Source organism: Sciurus carolinensis, chromosome 2 (assembly GCF_902686445.1).
Source record: "Sciurus carolinensis chromosome 2, mSciCar1.2, whole genome shotgun sequence".
NCBI classification, from domain to species: Eukaryota; Metazoa; Chordata; class Mammalia; order Rodentia; family Sciuridae; genus Sciurus; species Sciurus carolinensis.
Window position 1 is genome coordinate 137,262,785 of NC_062214.1, and position 16,748 is coordinate 137,279,532.

General features: G+C 34.8%; 1 protein-coding gene across 2 annotated transcripts in view; it reads left to right on the forward strand.

Moving 5' to 3' along the window:
• Brms1l (BRMS1 like transcriptional repressor) overlaps positions 1 to 16,748 on the forward strand; it is a 38,307-nt gene that overhangs the window by 11,569 nt on the left and 9,990 nt on the right. For both annotated transcript variants that reach the window (XM_047542220.1, XM_047542221.1), the window contains exons 4-5: positions 2,118 to 2,197; positions 14,970 to 15,066. In XM_047542220.1, coding sequence (XP_047398176.1) covers positions 2,118 to 2,197; positions 14,970 to 15,066 — 177 coding nt within the window. The remainder of the gene's footprint in view (positions 1 to 2,117; positions 2,198 to 14,969; positions 15,067 to 16,748) is intronic.

Genomic DNA, 16,748 nt, shown 5'->3' on the forward strand with positions numbered 1-16,748 from the left:
GAGATAGAGTCTCACTCTGTTGCCCATACTGGCTCCAATTTCCTGGTCTCAAGTGATCCTCCTGCCTCAATTTTTCCAAGTAGTGGATTTTTTTTTTTTGTCTATAAAAGCATTTTAAAAAATGTTTGATGAGGATATTATAGACTATTGTAAATTATCTGATTGAATAGCCTTCAACCAGATAATTTAATTACTTTTATTTTTGATAAGTTTGGTTAATTATTTGTGCCTATGAATAAATGAAGATGTACTATATTTATATGGTTAAAATTCAATCTGTAGGGCTGGGGTTGTAGCTAAGTGATAGAGCACTTGCCTACCACATGTGAGGCACTGAGTTTGATCCTCAGCACCATATAAAAATGAATCAATAAAATAAAGGCATTGTGTCCATCTACAACTAAAAATATATTTTAAAAAATTCAATCTGTTTATAACTGGGGTTCAGCCTCAGTGTTGAGTCCTAGCATTCATAATCAAGGGATATGTGCACTGAAAGATCACTATGGCACTGGGTGTGGTGGTATGTGCTTGTAGTCCCAGCTACAGGAGAGAGTGAGGCAGGGAGGATCACTGGAGCCTCGGAGTTTTGGCCAGCCTGGGCAACATAGCAATACCCCATCTCAAAAAAAACAAAACAAAACAAAAAATAAAAAATGCTTATAATTTTTTCATGGTGAAACTAGAAAGTGAACTTTAATTAATGGAGATGTTGATTGTTTTTCTTTTTGGGGATGCTAATTAATCCTCGTTATAAATCTTCGTACTTGTTAAATAACACCTAATCATTGTTGATAACAAATTCTAAACTCACCTTAAATGAAATTTTAGTCTTTAGATCTTAATATTAACTATGTAGATGATATATGATAATTAACCGGTTATCTTTGCATATTAACTTGACTTATCCTTGAAAGTAAAATTTTAGACTAAATGGATTATCAGGAAATATTACTTTAGTAAATTGTTCACTTTTCTATTCTGTGGCCTCCCTTACTTTTTAAAATTTTTTTTAGTTGTTGATAGACCTTTATTTTATTCATTTATTTATATGTGGTGCTGAGAATTGAACCCAGTGCCTCACACATGCTAGACAAGTGCTCTACCAGTGAACCACAATCCCAGCCCCCTTACTTTTTTTTAAATATATTTATTTTTTGGTTGTAGTGGACATAATACCTTTATTTTATTTTTATGTGGTACTGAGGATTTTTTGTGATGGCATATTTGCATGACCATTGTTTGCTCTTTTATACATTGTCTTATTACCTATAAGTTAAATTTTCTTGGGCTTCAGTCATCCAGGTGAAGCCCTGTTAGGAATACTGTGAATCGTGAATTTTATTCTTAAAATTTATACATAGAATTCCCTTGGAATCTTTGGACTCTGAAACTAAATAATAGTTTTTTGAGGGGAATAGAAATAGTATCTAACTATTAGAGTCTACTGTCTCTACTGCGAGAAACCTGAGGGATTTTTTCTCCCTGTTTTTTTTTTGGTGTATTATAATTATGTATATTAATGGAATTCATTGTTACATATTTGTACATGCACACATTTTAACAATGTAATTTGGTCAATTTTATTCTGGTATTTTTCATAGGAAAAGGATTTTATTGTATTTTTTTATCATTCTCTATGAAACATTTAAGAGTATAAGAATGGAGTAAGAACAAAAATTATCAGTGTAGTTTCTTTCTAGTAAACTCTTAGTGTCTAGTCTTAGATGTATATTTTAAATGAGCTTTTTTATTTTTAGTTATTAAAATAATGTTAGAATCACTTTTTACTCTCTCTCTCTTTTTTTTTTCTTGTGGTACTGGGGATCGAACTCAGGTCCTTGCGCATACTAGGGAAGCACTCTACTTCAGAGCCACAACCTCCAGCCCCTTTTATTTTATTTGGAGACAGGGGCTCAATAAGTTGCCCAGTCTGGCCTTGAACTTGTGATCCTTCTGCCTCAGTCTCTTGAGTCACTGGGATCACAGATGTGTGCCTTCTTGTCAATTTCTTATTGATCCATCTTCTAAAATATGGTGAGGACCGAATTCCTTTAGCGAAGTGATAATGAAACTCTTCAGGGCCAACATAATCAGAGTAATTGTGTTTGTTACAGGAATCTATAGAGAACTCTGCTTAGAATCTGTAAAGAACAAATATGAGTGTGAAATTCAAGCTTCTCGCCAGCATTGCGAGGTATGGTTATTTTGCTTAACTTTTAAGCCATATGTGTCTCTTTGAGCGTCTTCTGAGCATAGTAGTTTAGAAAGTAAATAAAATAAGTAAAACAAAGTTAAATAGCACTTTAACTCATCTCTTGTGTGTGAGTTTTTAAAAAAAAATATAGTTGTACTGAAAGCTATATTTAAAAATGTGCACAGAGGAGCATAGGAAAGAACTGATAACTTTAAAAGTTTTCAGGTGATACTCTAGAAAGACTGTGTGATGATTGTGTCATCTGGCATTACTGAAAATTTTAGTGTAATTAGTATGATGTGGACTTTTAGACTAAAAAATGTTAACTCTAATGATATAGTTAGAATATTGGACCGTAGAATTAATTTCTGACACTATAGACATATACAGCATTCTTTATGTGAAAAAATAAGTGTTTCATTGTGATTTGTTTATTTCAAATAGTGTTTAAAAACATACTACTAATTTTGCAGGTAGGTTTTCATGAACCCTTCTCAAGATTGTAAATATACTGGTAGAAATGAGAGGACAAGCTTTATATTTATTCTTATCTCACTTTAATAAACCATATGCCAAAAGTAAATAGGTATAAAATCAGTGGAGCTTGTTGCTTACTCTTCTTGATTACAGTTGAAATGAATATCTTTTTGATGTTTCCTAGCTGCTTGGATTTTCTTTCTCAGAAATACTTGTTCATATTTTTTGTCTTTGTGTTGAGCTTTTTGTCTTTTCCTTATCGACTATAGAAGTTCTTCATTTATTCTGGATATAAAGTGTTTGCGGTTATATGCTTTGCACTTTATTTTACCCAGGCAATGGCAACTTTGTACTCTTTGATGATTTGAAGTTCCCAAATTTTACATTTTAATGTAGTTGAATTTATTATCTTAGCTTTATGGTAAGTACTTTTTGTATCTTCCCCATTTTGAGGTAAATGTATTTTTCCTTTAAAAGTTGAAAGTTTGCTTTTAAAATTGAGATTGCTAAACTATCTTTTTTTATTTAAAGAATGTTTTTATAACTTTATTTTATTTATTTTGTATGTGGTGCTGAGGATCAAACCCAGTGTTTGCTAGGGGAGTGCTCCATCACTGAGCCACAACCCCAGCTTCCAAGATTGCTAAACTATCTTTAATTAATTTTTGGGTATGGTATGGTTCTAACTTTATTTTTTTGCATATAGGTAGGTAAAGTCAACATTTTATTTAATCTATGATTTTCCAACAAATCAGCAATACATCTCTTGTGTATTAAATGTTCACATATATACTGGCTTGTTTCTAGTTTTTTTTTTTTTTTTTTTTTTTAATCTGTTACATTGGTCTTTTGGGCTGTTTCTGTACTAGCATCACAATAAGCTTTTCTACAACTTTCAGTCTAGTAAGTATTAATAACATGATACTCTACCTTGCTGTTTTCCTTCTTAAAGTTGTTATTGTGAATTTCTCTTAAGTACAACTTTTTAAAAACTGCTTTTTATATTTTGTACAGAAAAGTTAACTTTGTGTATTGATTCTGTGTCCAGCCTCTTTTCTTACCTACCTTTCTTCTTCTTTTTTTGGGGGGGTGGGGTGGGGCACCAGGGATTGAACCCAGGGCGCTTAACCACTGAGTCACATCCCCAGCCCTTTCTATTTTTTATTTAAAAAATTTAAAAATATATATATATATTTTAGAACTTTATTTTGTTCATTTATTTTTATGTGGTGCTGAGAATCCAACCCAGTGCCTCACACATGCTAGGCAAGCACTCTACTGCTGAGCCACAACTCCAACCCCTCTATTTTTTATTGTGAGACAGTATTTCACTAAGTTGCTTAGGGCCTTGCTAGGTTGCTGAGGCTGGCCTTCAACTTGTGATCCTTCTGCTTTAGTCACTTGAGTCACTGGCATTATATATGGGCATTACACCATGCCCAGATCCTTTCTTCTTTTTAATTTTTTAATTTTTTTGTTTTTAGTTGTAGATGAACACAGTACCTTTATTTTATTTATTTATGTGGTGCCGAGGATCGAACCCAGTGCCTCACACATGTGAGACAAGTGCTCTACCACTGTGCTACAACTCCAGCCTAGCACCTTTCTTTTTAATTCTAATAATTTGATTATGGATTCTTTCAGATTCGTGAATAATGGCAGTTTGTTTCTTCCATTCTGGTTTTCCTCATATTTGTTTTACTTGGTGTAATGGCACTGATAGGACCATCCATGTGTTCCAGTACAACATGGAATAGAAGCAATAAAAGCAGACATCATTGGCATGTTCTTGTCTTTTGTGTGTGTGTGTGTGTGTGTGTGTGTGTGTATGTGTGTGTGTGTTACTGGGGATTGAACCCAGGACCTCACACATGCCAGGCAAGTGCTCACCCACTGAGTTACAGTCCCAACCTTTTTTGTTTTTTTATTTTGGGACAGGATCTTGCTGAGTTATCCATGCTGGCCTCAAACTTGTGATCCTCTTGCCTCAACTTCCCAAGTACCTGGGATTACAGGCATGTGCCACCATGCCTGGCACATGTTCTTTTTTTTTTTTTTTTAATATTTTTAGTTGTAGATGGGCACAATACCTTTATTTATTTATTTTTATGTGGTGCTGAGAATTGAACCCAGTGCTTCACACAGGCTAGGCAAGTGCTCTAACGCTGAGCTACAACCTCAGCCCTGGCACATGTTCTTAATCTTAAGAATGCTTCAAAATGCTTCTAATAGTTTTCCAATAAGTATGCTATTTTCTTTTGAGTTTTGATAAATACTTTTTAGCAAGTTAAGGAGATTTCCTTTTAATTATTGTTTTCTAAGAATTTTTATCATGAATAATTGTTAGATTTTATTAAATGCTTTGTCTTGTGGTATCAAGGATTGAACCCAGGGGTGCTCTACCACTAAGCTCCATCCCTAGCACTTTTTATTTTATACTTTGAGACAGGGTCTCACTAAGTTGTCCAGGCTGGCTTTGAATTTCTGTTCTTCCTTCCCTAGCTTCTGAAGTTACTGGAATTATAGGCAAGTGCCACTGCACCTGGACCTCTTAGAATTTTTTAAGTGTGCTATATAGCATTATTAACTGTATGTACAAGGTTTCACAGCAAAACTTCAAAACTTAATTATCTTGCATAACTGAAACTTTACATCAGTTGAAAAGCAGCTTTTATTAACCTCTTCTCCTAGCCTATGCCAAACACCATTCTATTCTTTTGCTCCAGAGTTTTTTTCTAATTTATATACCTCATGAAGGTGGTGCCATGCAATATCTGTTTACTGTGTATACCTTATTTCACTTAGCATAATTCCCTCAAAGTTTATCCATATTGTTACCAAAAACTCTTTCTTTTTTAAGACTGAATTGTATATTTGTACCATGTTGTCTTCACCCCCTTTTCCATCTGTGGTTATTTAGAATGTTTCCACATCTTGGCTATTGTGAATTAATGCTTCCATGAACATTTGGATATCCAGATTTCAATTGTTTTGGATAAATACCCAGAAGTAGGATTGTTGGGTCATATACTATTTCTAGTTTTAATTTTTTGAGGGCAAGCCATACTATTTTCTTTTATTGATTATTATTTTTATTTATTAAGTAGACAAATGAAAAATTATGTATAGTTATGGTATACAAAAATTTTTTTTTTTTGAGATGGGGTCTTACTATGTTATCTAGGCTGGTTTCAACCTCAATCCTCTTACCTTAGCCTCCCCAATATAACATGCTCTTTTGATAAAAACATTATGGATTAATTAAATCAAATTACCTAATATACCCATCACCTTACATACTTATTTTTGTCTGATAAGAACACTGAAAATATGTTCTCTTGCTGATTTTACATAAATTATTGTTAATTATAGTTACCATGCTATACAGTAGACCTCTAGAACTTATTCTTCCTTACTTAAACTTCAGACCCTTTGACCAGCTTTTCTCATTCCCCTTTCCCCTCCCAGCCCCTGGTGACTACTATTCTATTCTCTGTTTCTGTGAGTTCAGTTTTTTTTTTTCTTTAAGAATCTATGTATAATTGAAATCATGTACCATTTATCTTTCTGTACCCAACATTTTTCACTTAGTGTAATGTCCTCTAGGTTCATCTATGTTGTTACAAATGACAGGATTTTTTTCTTGTAAATATACACCACATTTAAAAAAAATCCATCCAGTGATAGCGATTCCATATCTTGGGTATTATGAATAATGCTGTGGTGAAGATGGGAGCGCATTTATCTCTTTGATTTTTTTTTTTTTTTTTTTTAGGTGCTGGAGATTGAACTCAGGGCCTCATGCATATGAGGCAAGCACTCTACCAACTGAGCTATATATCCCCAGCCCTTTGATATATTTTTTTAAAATACTGATTTCATTTCTTTTGGGTATATACTCAAGAAGTGGAATTGCTGGATTGTCCTGTAGTTACAGTGTTAATTTTTTGATGAATCTCCATACTGTTTTCTATAATGGCTGTACCAATGTACATTTGCACCGATAGTATACACGGGTTCCCTTTTCTCCACATCCTTACCAACACTTGTTATCTTTTGTCTTTATGATAATAGTCATTCTAACAGGTATGAAGTAATACCCTATGGTTTTGATTTTTATCATGAATACTTTTTATTAAATACTTTTTATTAAATTTAGTTATCATTTTTTGCTTTTGATATATTAATATTTTGATTTATATTAATGTATTTCCTAATGTTGAACCATCTTTGGATTCAGATATATGATTTGTAAATATTTTCTCCTATTCCATAGGTTCCTTTTCACTCTTAATTATTTCCTTTACTGTGCACAAGATTTTTCATTTTGACAGTCTGGTTTTTTTTTTTTTTTTTCCAATCTTTATTTATTTCTGTGTGGTGCTGAGTATCAAACCCAGAGTCTCACACATGTCAGGCAAGCACTCTACCACTGAGCCACAATCCCAGCCCCATTTTAACAGTCTTATTTGCCTGCTTTTGCTTTTTTGTCTGTGCTTTTGGGATCTTATTCAAAAAACAATTTCCCATTACAATGTCATGAAACTTATTCCATATGTTTTCTTCTAGGAGTTTTATAGTTTTAGTAATTAAATTAATACTTCATCCATTTTGAGTTGATTTTTGTGAGTTGGGTAGGATAAGTGTCCAGTTTCATTCTTTGGCTTGAAGATGCTCAGTTTTCCCAGCACCGTTTTTTGAAGAGATTAACTTCTTCCCATTGAGTGTACTTGGCAAACTTGTGGAAGATCATTTGACTCTACATGGGCAGATTTATTTTTGTGCTCTCTATTCTGTTCCTTTGGTTTATATGTCTGTGTTTATGCTAGTGCCATACTCTTTTGATTACTGTAGCTTTGTGATATATTTTGAAATCAGATAGTACGATGCCTCCAACTTTGTTCTTGCTTAAGATTATTTTGCTCTTTGGGGTCTTTTGTATTTTCATATCAATTTTAAGATTGTTTTTTACTTTCTGTACAAAATGCCATTGGAATTTTAATTAGGGATTATATTGAATCTACCCCTTTGGGTAGAGTGAACATTTTAACAACATTAAGTCTTCTAATACATGAACTCTGATGTCTTTACATTTACTTGTGTCTTCTTTAATTTCCTTCATCGGTGTTTATAGTTTTCAACATACAAGTTGTTCACCTCAAGTTTATCCCTTAAGTAATTGTGTTCTTTTTGTTATTTTATATGGGATTTTTTGCTCAATTCCCATTATTTCCTTGTATTAGAATTCATCCTAATGTATTTCTGTCAGTTTTTTTCTTCATATATATCTATATGTTTTATCATCAGACTCACATTTTATAATTTTTGTATATTTTTAATAAATCTAATTTTTGTTCCTGTTTTTCTAAGTTTTTCTCTTCAAGATTTTAATCTTGAAGTCTATTTTATCTGACAATTAAAATAGCTATCCCAGTTTTATTTGGATTGGCATTTGCTGATTAAATTTTTTAAAACTTTTTTCCCCAGCTTTTTTTCTGGCTTTACATTTTATGCATATTGTTTTTAAAAACAGGTTTCTTGCTCCTTGGAAATAATACTTATTTTCTTAAGAGCTTTCCTATACTTTTAAAAGGATGTTTATTTGTGTACTTTATCCAAGATATATGTCTCAGTATATTTGGAGGTTTTGTTTTTATTTTTTCAGAATATCTGGTTTACCATATTGTCAGAAGCTAAAGTTGGGGCTGGGATTGTGGCTCAGTGATAGAGCACTTACCTACCATGTGTGAGGCACTGGGGTCAATCCTCAGCACCACATAAAAAAATAAATAAATGAGGGCGGGGCTATGACTTACTGGTAGAGTGCTTGTCTCACACATATGAGGCACTGGGTTTGATCCTCGGCACCACGTTAAAAAAATAAACAAAATAAAGTTAAAAAATAAATAAAACAAAGATACAAAAATTTTAAAGAACAAACTAAAGTCAGTAATTGTTATTACTGTTTATTGTTTTTACAGTGCAGGGGCTTGAACCAAGGGCCTTATGCATGCTAGACAAACACTCTGCCATTGAGCTACATCCCCAGCCCTGTAATGTGTTTGACTTGACCGAATATATATTGATAATCTTTCTCATCCATCATTTTTCAGCTTCGAAAATCTTCTCTTCTCCATAGAGATGCTAAGTATTTACCTAAATTTCTTCTAGTTTAGTTATAGATTGGTATTTTTTGTTTAACATATAATGAATCTGTTGTAAATAATCTATTTAATTATATAATTACTTAGAATATATCAGTAGTTCAAGGGCATTACAGAATGAGGAAACAGGGTAAAAAGGAACTTTATATTTAGAGTGTTATGTACTTTGTATTCATGTTCTCATTTTAATCCTTTCAACACAGTTTGGAATAGAAATTATCTTAATTGTGTGAATGGTTAAGTAAAGCTTAAGAGAGGTTGAGTAATTTGCTTAGGGTCACACAATTAATGAACAGAAAAGATGGGATTGAAATCCTTTGATCTTTCTAGTCACTTATGCAGTTTACCACTAAATCTGAATTTGCTTTTTATCTGCTTATTCCTTAGTTTTTACGTTTGACTTATACAGAAATAACTGAGAGGCAAGGGAAGTAGGAAGAAGGAAGACACCCTGCCAATTATCAGAATAAAAATTGGGAGAGAGAGGGATCATGAACTCCCTTATTCCACTTCTAAATTCTACGTCCTACTGGCAAGGGCCAGAGAAGGGATGTGTTTCCATGGACATCCATACACAAAGTATATCAGAAAATCACAGAGACAATAGAGGCAAGGGATAGAGGTAATGGGTTAAGAAAGGAAGTCACATGCATGGAATATACAGTTTGTCAGACACAAAGACAGGTGTTTTATTTAGGTTATGTCATTTGAGCTTTACCACAGGGCTTGAGATGACTATTAAGGTCCAACAGTGGGGGTAACAAGGTTTTAGTCTGAGGCTTTCAGGGTTCAGGGTTAGGATTCCAGTTCTTGAGAAGTTTGGTAAAAGTTATTGAGGGCTCTGATCTTTTGGTCATTGAGTCATTTAATTATTTTTTTTTTCTGATAATAACATTAATAAGTGCCTATTGAGAAATAAGTCTAAAGAAGGAACTAAAATCAACCATAATCTACCAGCTAGAGGTAATCACTCAATAACTGAACATATGTTTATATATATGTATATATTTTTAACATAGCTGGTATGATTCTGTACATATTCTTTTGCATCCTAATTTATTTTCAAACAGCATTTCTTGAGCATGCTGTAGTTCTAAATACCCTTAAATTTTTTTTCTCCAGCAGGTAATGTGTACATGTATTTCTGAAGGCATAGGCTTACAATGAAAAACAGCAGTCCCCTGTCCTACTTCTAAATCCTGCATCACAGTGGCAGTTATCTATTGCTTTAGCTGTTGCTTCTGGAAATTAATCTCATATTTCTGAATGATATCAGTTTTAGAATATATTCTTTGGTTACCTGTTATAAAAAGAGAATTCCACTAGTTCCTTCATCCTGTTCTTCTAATATTGGTACTGGGGATTGAACTCAGGGACACTTAATCACCACATCCCTAGCCCTTTTTGTATTTTATTTTGAGACAAGGTCTTGCTAAGTTGCTTAAGGCCTTGTTAAGATACTAAAGTTGACTTTGATCCTACTGCCTCAGCCTCCTGAGCAGCTGGGGTCATAGGTGTGTGCCACCACACATGGCCTTATGTCACAGGTTTTGTTTTTGTCTTAATTATAAGTATTGTCCACTGAGCCAAGAGTCGTACTATGCTTAAACTTCCCTTCTTATACATTTTTTTTCACCTTGGGATTAGTAATTACTTCATTTATATTTTGTTGGTTTTCTGCATATTTATCAGTTCTTCCTAGAGACTCCAGTAGATCTAAGAAAGCCTTCTAAAGTTGTTTTACTTGTTTACTTTGATATCAAGGATTGAACCTAGGGGTACTTAACCACTGCGCCACATTCCTAGTCCTTTTATTTTTTATTTTGAGAGGGGGGTCTTGCTAAATTGCTGAAGCGGCTTTGAACTTTCGATTCTTCTGCCTCGATCTCGCAAGTCACTGGGATTACAGGCATGCACCAACACATCCAGCTAAAGCTGGTATTTTTTTTTTTTTAATTAAGCTAAAAGTGGACAATCTTATTGAATTTTCACAAAGTCTGAATATTTGACAAAATAAAAAGCATGTTATCTTAAGGACTTAAGAAATATCAAAATAAGCATGGAACCTATGATATATTTTTAATTATATGAGGACTTAAACTTATGTCCTATAAAGGTCAAAACAACTTTTTATTTTAAATTTAGTTGTAAACAGTGTTTTCTGATGATTTCTAAAATGATATATAAAAGACCCTCATATTTGCCGCTGGGTCAAATCCCCAAAGCATTAGAACCAAAGTCCTAATGGTGTTTTCTGTGCTATCCAGTGCATTAGGTAATGCATCATCCCATTTTCTTCTGAGGAGCTCCCTCCTGGTAGCAACTCCTCTACTCCCTCCTGCCGTCCCCTGTCCTCTGCTCTATCTTTCAGATGTTTTCTAGGCTAACTGCAACTTTGTCTTCCTGGAGATCTCTTCACCATCAGCCTGGAAATTCCCTTCACCTCTCTTCTGCCAGATCTTAAATTGTGTCTTCTAGTAGGATCTTGAGAAAGGGTATATAGAAGTCAATTTTGTGAGACTTCTTACTTTGGTTATCTATTAATTTATAATAAATTACTCCAAAACTTAGTGGCTTAAAGCAGTAATAAACATTTGTTATTTTAGTCTTGGTGGCCAGGAGGAATTTGAAAGCAATTTAGACAGGCAGTTCTTGCTCAGGACATTATGTGAAGTTGGAGTGAAGATAATACATTGACAGGAATGCACTTATCTGATGGCTGGACTGGAGGCTGGAAGATCTGCTTCTGAGGTGACTTCCCCGAGGCTGACCAGTTGTTGGTTCTTGGTTGGGAATCTTAGTTCTCGTCACATGGTCCTCTTCACAGGTGTTTGAGTGTCCTGATGACTGAGTTCTTCCAGACTGAGTGATCCAAGAGAACAAAACAGAAGTGACAGTGTTTTTTATGAGTTAGATTTCTATTACATCCTGCTTTTTAAAAGTGAGTCACCGATTTCTGCCCACGTTCAAGGAGAGAGCAATTAGTCTGCATTTTTTTAAATCTACTTTTTAACAAAGGAGTGTCAAATAATTATATAAAACTTCCACACTTTTCTTGTCCAAAAACATCTTCACTTTTACACTTAAGATTATGGAATTCTAGACATCCTAGTATGGATAGTATGGAATTCATGTTTCCTCAGTTTTTTTTTTTTTGTATGGGGGATTGAATTCAGGGGCACTTAACTACTGAACCACTTCCCCAGTCTTTTAAAAAATATTTTACTTAGAAACAGGGTCTCTCCAAGTTGCTGAGTGTCTCACTGAGTTGCTGAGACTGGCTTTGAACTTGTAATCCTCCTGCCTCAGTCTCATGAGCTGCTGGGATTATAGGCATGTGCCACGGTGTCTGGCTGACTCCTCAGAATTTTGAAGGCATGAACATTGTCTTCTAGCTTCTAGTATTGCAGTTGAGAAGTCTCTTTATCATTTTGATTCCTGATCCTGACCTGTTTTCTTCCTGAACATGTTTAGGATTTCCTCTTTATCCATGGTGTTGAGAAATAGCAAGATGATGTACCTTAGTGTGAGTCTTTTTTTCATTCATTGTGCTGAATACTTAGAGGATTATTTTATTTATTAGTACAGGGAATTAAACCCAGAGGGTCTCTACCACTGAGCCACATCCCCACCCTTTTATTTTGAGACAGGGTTTTCATGAATAGCCTAGCCTGGCCTTGAACTTGTGATACTCCTGTCTCAGCTTCCCAAATCACTGGAATTACAGGGGTGTGCCACTGTGCCTGGCTTTAAGCCATTCTTAAAAATGTATAATGTAAAGCAAAAAATTTACTAGTTATTTTTCAGGATATAGTTAAATTCATTTATCTAGTGTCATTAGCTTTCCAGATGATTTAAAAAATCATCTTTATCCTTTTCCCATAACCAGTGTCTGTTTCTGAGATTTCTATTCAAATCTGCATATTTTAAAAATTTCAATGCATTATACTTTAAATAAATGTAGCTTTTTAATATGTATCACTTTCTAATAATGCTAGTCCTTCAAAATCTTCCAGGGCTTTAATCCTGAGGGAAGTTGAGAACTGTGAGGTATCTCAAATCAGGCAACTACCAAAGGGGAGTTGATTCAGAACATAGCTTACTGTGAGATTGGTACAAAAATGGAACCTTGGGGCCACTCTCCTGGGGTTCTTTAAAGCTTCACTGAGGAGAGCAGTGTAGGTGTCAGTCTGGGAAAGGGCTGGTGATCAGGTTGTACGTGTGGAAAGTAGAGTGACGTAGGATCTAGAATCCAAATACATACATGTGAGTAGTTTTTTGTCCTTGTTTTATTTGTGGTGCTGGGGATTGAACTCAGGGTCTTGTGCATGTTAGGCAAAATCTATGCCACTGCCCGGTAAGTAGTATTTTTAAATGACTAAATTACCTGTTGAACATAGAAACCTCTATAGGCACCAAAGTCAGGGAGTTTAGGTATTCTTTTCTAGCTATCCTCTAGCTGCTCTATTCTGACTTACTTTCTTCTTTAGGGAGCTTTTGAAAGTCTTGTAAGGTGGGGAGAATTTTCTAAAAGAAAGGAAGAGAAACAAGAAAGGGAATAGATTAAAGGAACTCATATGTGTACCTTTAATAACTTTATAAATGCCTTCAAAGCTTTAAACATTTCAGTCTCATTGTGGCTTTTTTATTATAAGAATGATTAGTGTACTTTTTTTAAATTATAAGAATGATTAGTGTACTTATTATGGAAGTTCTGCCTGGCCTAGGAAGGGAAGAGAATACATACCAGTAAAATGTTCATGTTCTTAAAAGCAGAAACCTTATCCCTCCAGTTTTGTGTTTAGAGTCATTTTGGGCATGGAAACTGGATCTATTTATAGCTGCTATAGGGTCTTGACTATGGAGGCAGCTTACTCTTTACTCTGATAAATAGCACTTTCTGGTTCTTATAGAACAATGTGTATAAGGCTGGAATATTTCATAAAACTTTTCCAAAATTGGTACAAGCAAAGGGAAGTATAGAAAGCAATGTTAATAAGATAGTTTTCTCATATGATACATGATATCTACTTTTAGTTTTCTCCAACTTTTCTTTCTCTCTAACTCTTGGTTTGCCTCTTATTGACAGAGGTCATCTTTTCTCTACCATGTAGGACAACCTTCAATCATATATAGACTGTAAATTATAAACTGGGGTTGTGGCCCAGTTGTAGAGCACCTGCCTGGCATGTGTGAGGCCTGGGTTTGATTCTTGACACCACCTATAAATAAATAAAATAAAGGTCCATTGACAACTAAAAAAAAAAAAAATTAAAAAAAAAGCAAGGTAGGAGGCATGCTTCCTTCCTGAGTGTAACTTAATGTCTTCCATAAAAAGTTCAGTCTAACTATAAGAAACTTTCGTAAGACAGTTATATCTAGCTATATCCCAATAGCCCAATATCCTTACTAGAGATAAACATGTGGTGGGTGGGTTGGGAAATTGTCATAGGCTTTTCATGTAGTGGATTTGTATACTATATGTACATTTTATGGCTTTTATAATAAGGGATATAGTGTTATATAATCAAAACCAAAGGATTGAACCTCATAGACCTGGGTTTTAATTCGATCTGCCAGTAAATAGTCTTGTCTGTCTTTGCAAGTGAATCTGTCTATGGTTTTGTAGACAGATTTGAATATAATTAGTCTGTAATTTTGGCTAGAATTGAATTATTTAAATGGTTATATTAAAATTTGTATTTGAATCTTTCTCTTTGTAATGTATTAGGCTATTTTATATAACTCTGTAACAGTAAAGGCTCAGTTATCATCTATGAGAAAATATGATCCATTTTATAATGATATATTTTATATGTCAGATTCTCCACTATGGTGGCAGGTGAGAGGCCATGAGGGCTTGCTGTGTTTTTTAATAAAGTAATTTACCTCTTTATAACATATAAATTTAGATATTCTTAAGTAGAATATAATTTCATATAGTTAAATCTGTATTTTGATTCTTTCACCTATTTGACATTTCTTCTTTAAAATATTTAAGTAGAACCAAAACCAAACAAACAAACAAATGAAGCATCATACGTTAAAGTACCTTGTGAATAAATTATTTGGTCTTAAGTGAAATAGGCAAACATTTTCATTCTACTTAAGTATAATCTATTTTTTCCCAGAGTGAAAAGCTTTTGTTATATGATACAGTCCAGAGTGAGCTGGAGGAGAAGATAAGAAGGCTTGAGGAGGACAGGCACAGCATTGACATTACCTCAGGTGATGGGAGTGACATGATGGTGTGTTTGTGACTCCAAACCTACTGTAGTATCTCATAAAATCTTTGTCTTCTATTAATTTTATGTAAACAGAATGTTCCAAGAGTAGGGGAAAGAGGGTGATTTCTAAAGAATTTGATATGATTATGATTGTCATTTTGATTTGAACTTAACTCTAGATATATGTAAAAAAAAATGGAGCACACAAAAAGAAGTGCTGACAGACTGAAGTGTGACAAGAACCTACTGTAAGAATGGTATCATAGTACTATTCTTATATATAGTAGACAGTTTCAGTTTATGTTCTTCACTCTGAATTTTGAAAGACTGTCATGTGGAACAAGGAATACAAATCTTTTCTCTTTGGCATCAAACTATGATGAGTGGAAAAATGTTACAGGGAGGTAGATTTTTGTCTCAGGAAAAGGAAACATGTATTTGTAATTAGATCAGTCCAGTATGAAGTTGGCCATTTCAGAGGTATTATAGAAAGGTTTTCTATGTTGTGTGGAAGGTTTATGTTTTAGTCCACTTTTGCATTGATATGACCAGAATACCTGACAAGAACAACTTAGAGGAGGAAGTTTATTTGAGGCTCATGGTTTCAGAGATCTCAGTTCGCAGATGGCTATTTCCATTGCTCTGGGCCCAAGGTGAGGTAGCTCATCGTGGGGGAGGCCCAGTGGAGGAAAGCTGCTCAGCTCATGATGGCGGGATCAGGAAGGAGAGACAGAGAGTGAGGAAGGGGCCACAGGGAAGACACACCCTTCTGGGGCACATACACCTTTCTGGGGCACGCACAGCCCAATCACCTACCTTCTCTAGCCATGCCTCCCTTGCCTACAGTTACCACCAAGTAAGTCCATGCAATTTAGGATGGACTGATGAGGTTACAGCTGTCATGACTGAATCATTTTACCTCTGAATATTTCTACATGAACGGGAGCTTTTGGGGAACACCTTGTATCCAAACCATGACATTCTTCCCCTGGTCCCTAAAAGCTCAAGTAAATCTTCCAATGCAAAGTACATTTAGTCCATCTCCAAGGGTCCCATAGTTTTAACATTTTCATCATTGCCCTTAAGTTCAAGTCTAAAGTCTCCCAAGATTCTATGCAAACTCTTAGTTATGAACTCCTGTAAAGATCAAAAGCAAGTTACATATATCCAATATATAGTGGCACAGGGTAAATACTTCCATTCCAAAAGGGAGGAATAGGGCATAATAAGAAAGGAGGGGTCCAAAGCAAGACTGAAACCCAGCCAGGCAAATAGGTCCCATAACTTCACATACCATGTCTAGGACACTTGGCTGCTAAAGGTTACTTCCAGAGGACTTGGGTAGCTTCGCCCCCTTGTCCTTGCTGGTTGTTTAACGCACTTGGCCTCTCTTTGCAGTCAGCATCTTTTCTCAGCAGACTGTTCATGTTACTGGCCATCTTTTAATTCCTGAGACCTCCATTCACAGCTTCATGCATGCTGTATTAGGAGCAGCCCACAGGGACTCTGACTCTGCTACACATTGCTTGGCCCCCCAGACCTTCCTTTGAAATCTCAGTGGAAGCCTCCATGCCCTTAAATTAAACATCCTGTATGCCTGCAGAACCAGCTCAACATGATGAAACAACTTCTTAAAACCACCTCTGCTAGCAGATACTCCCCATGATCTGTTCTCAAAGGAAA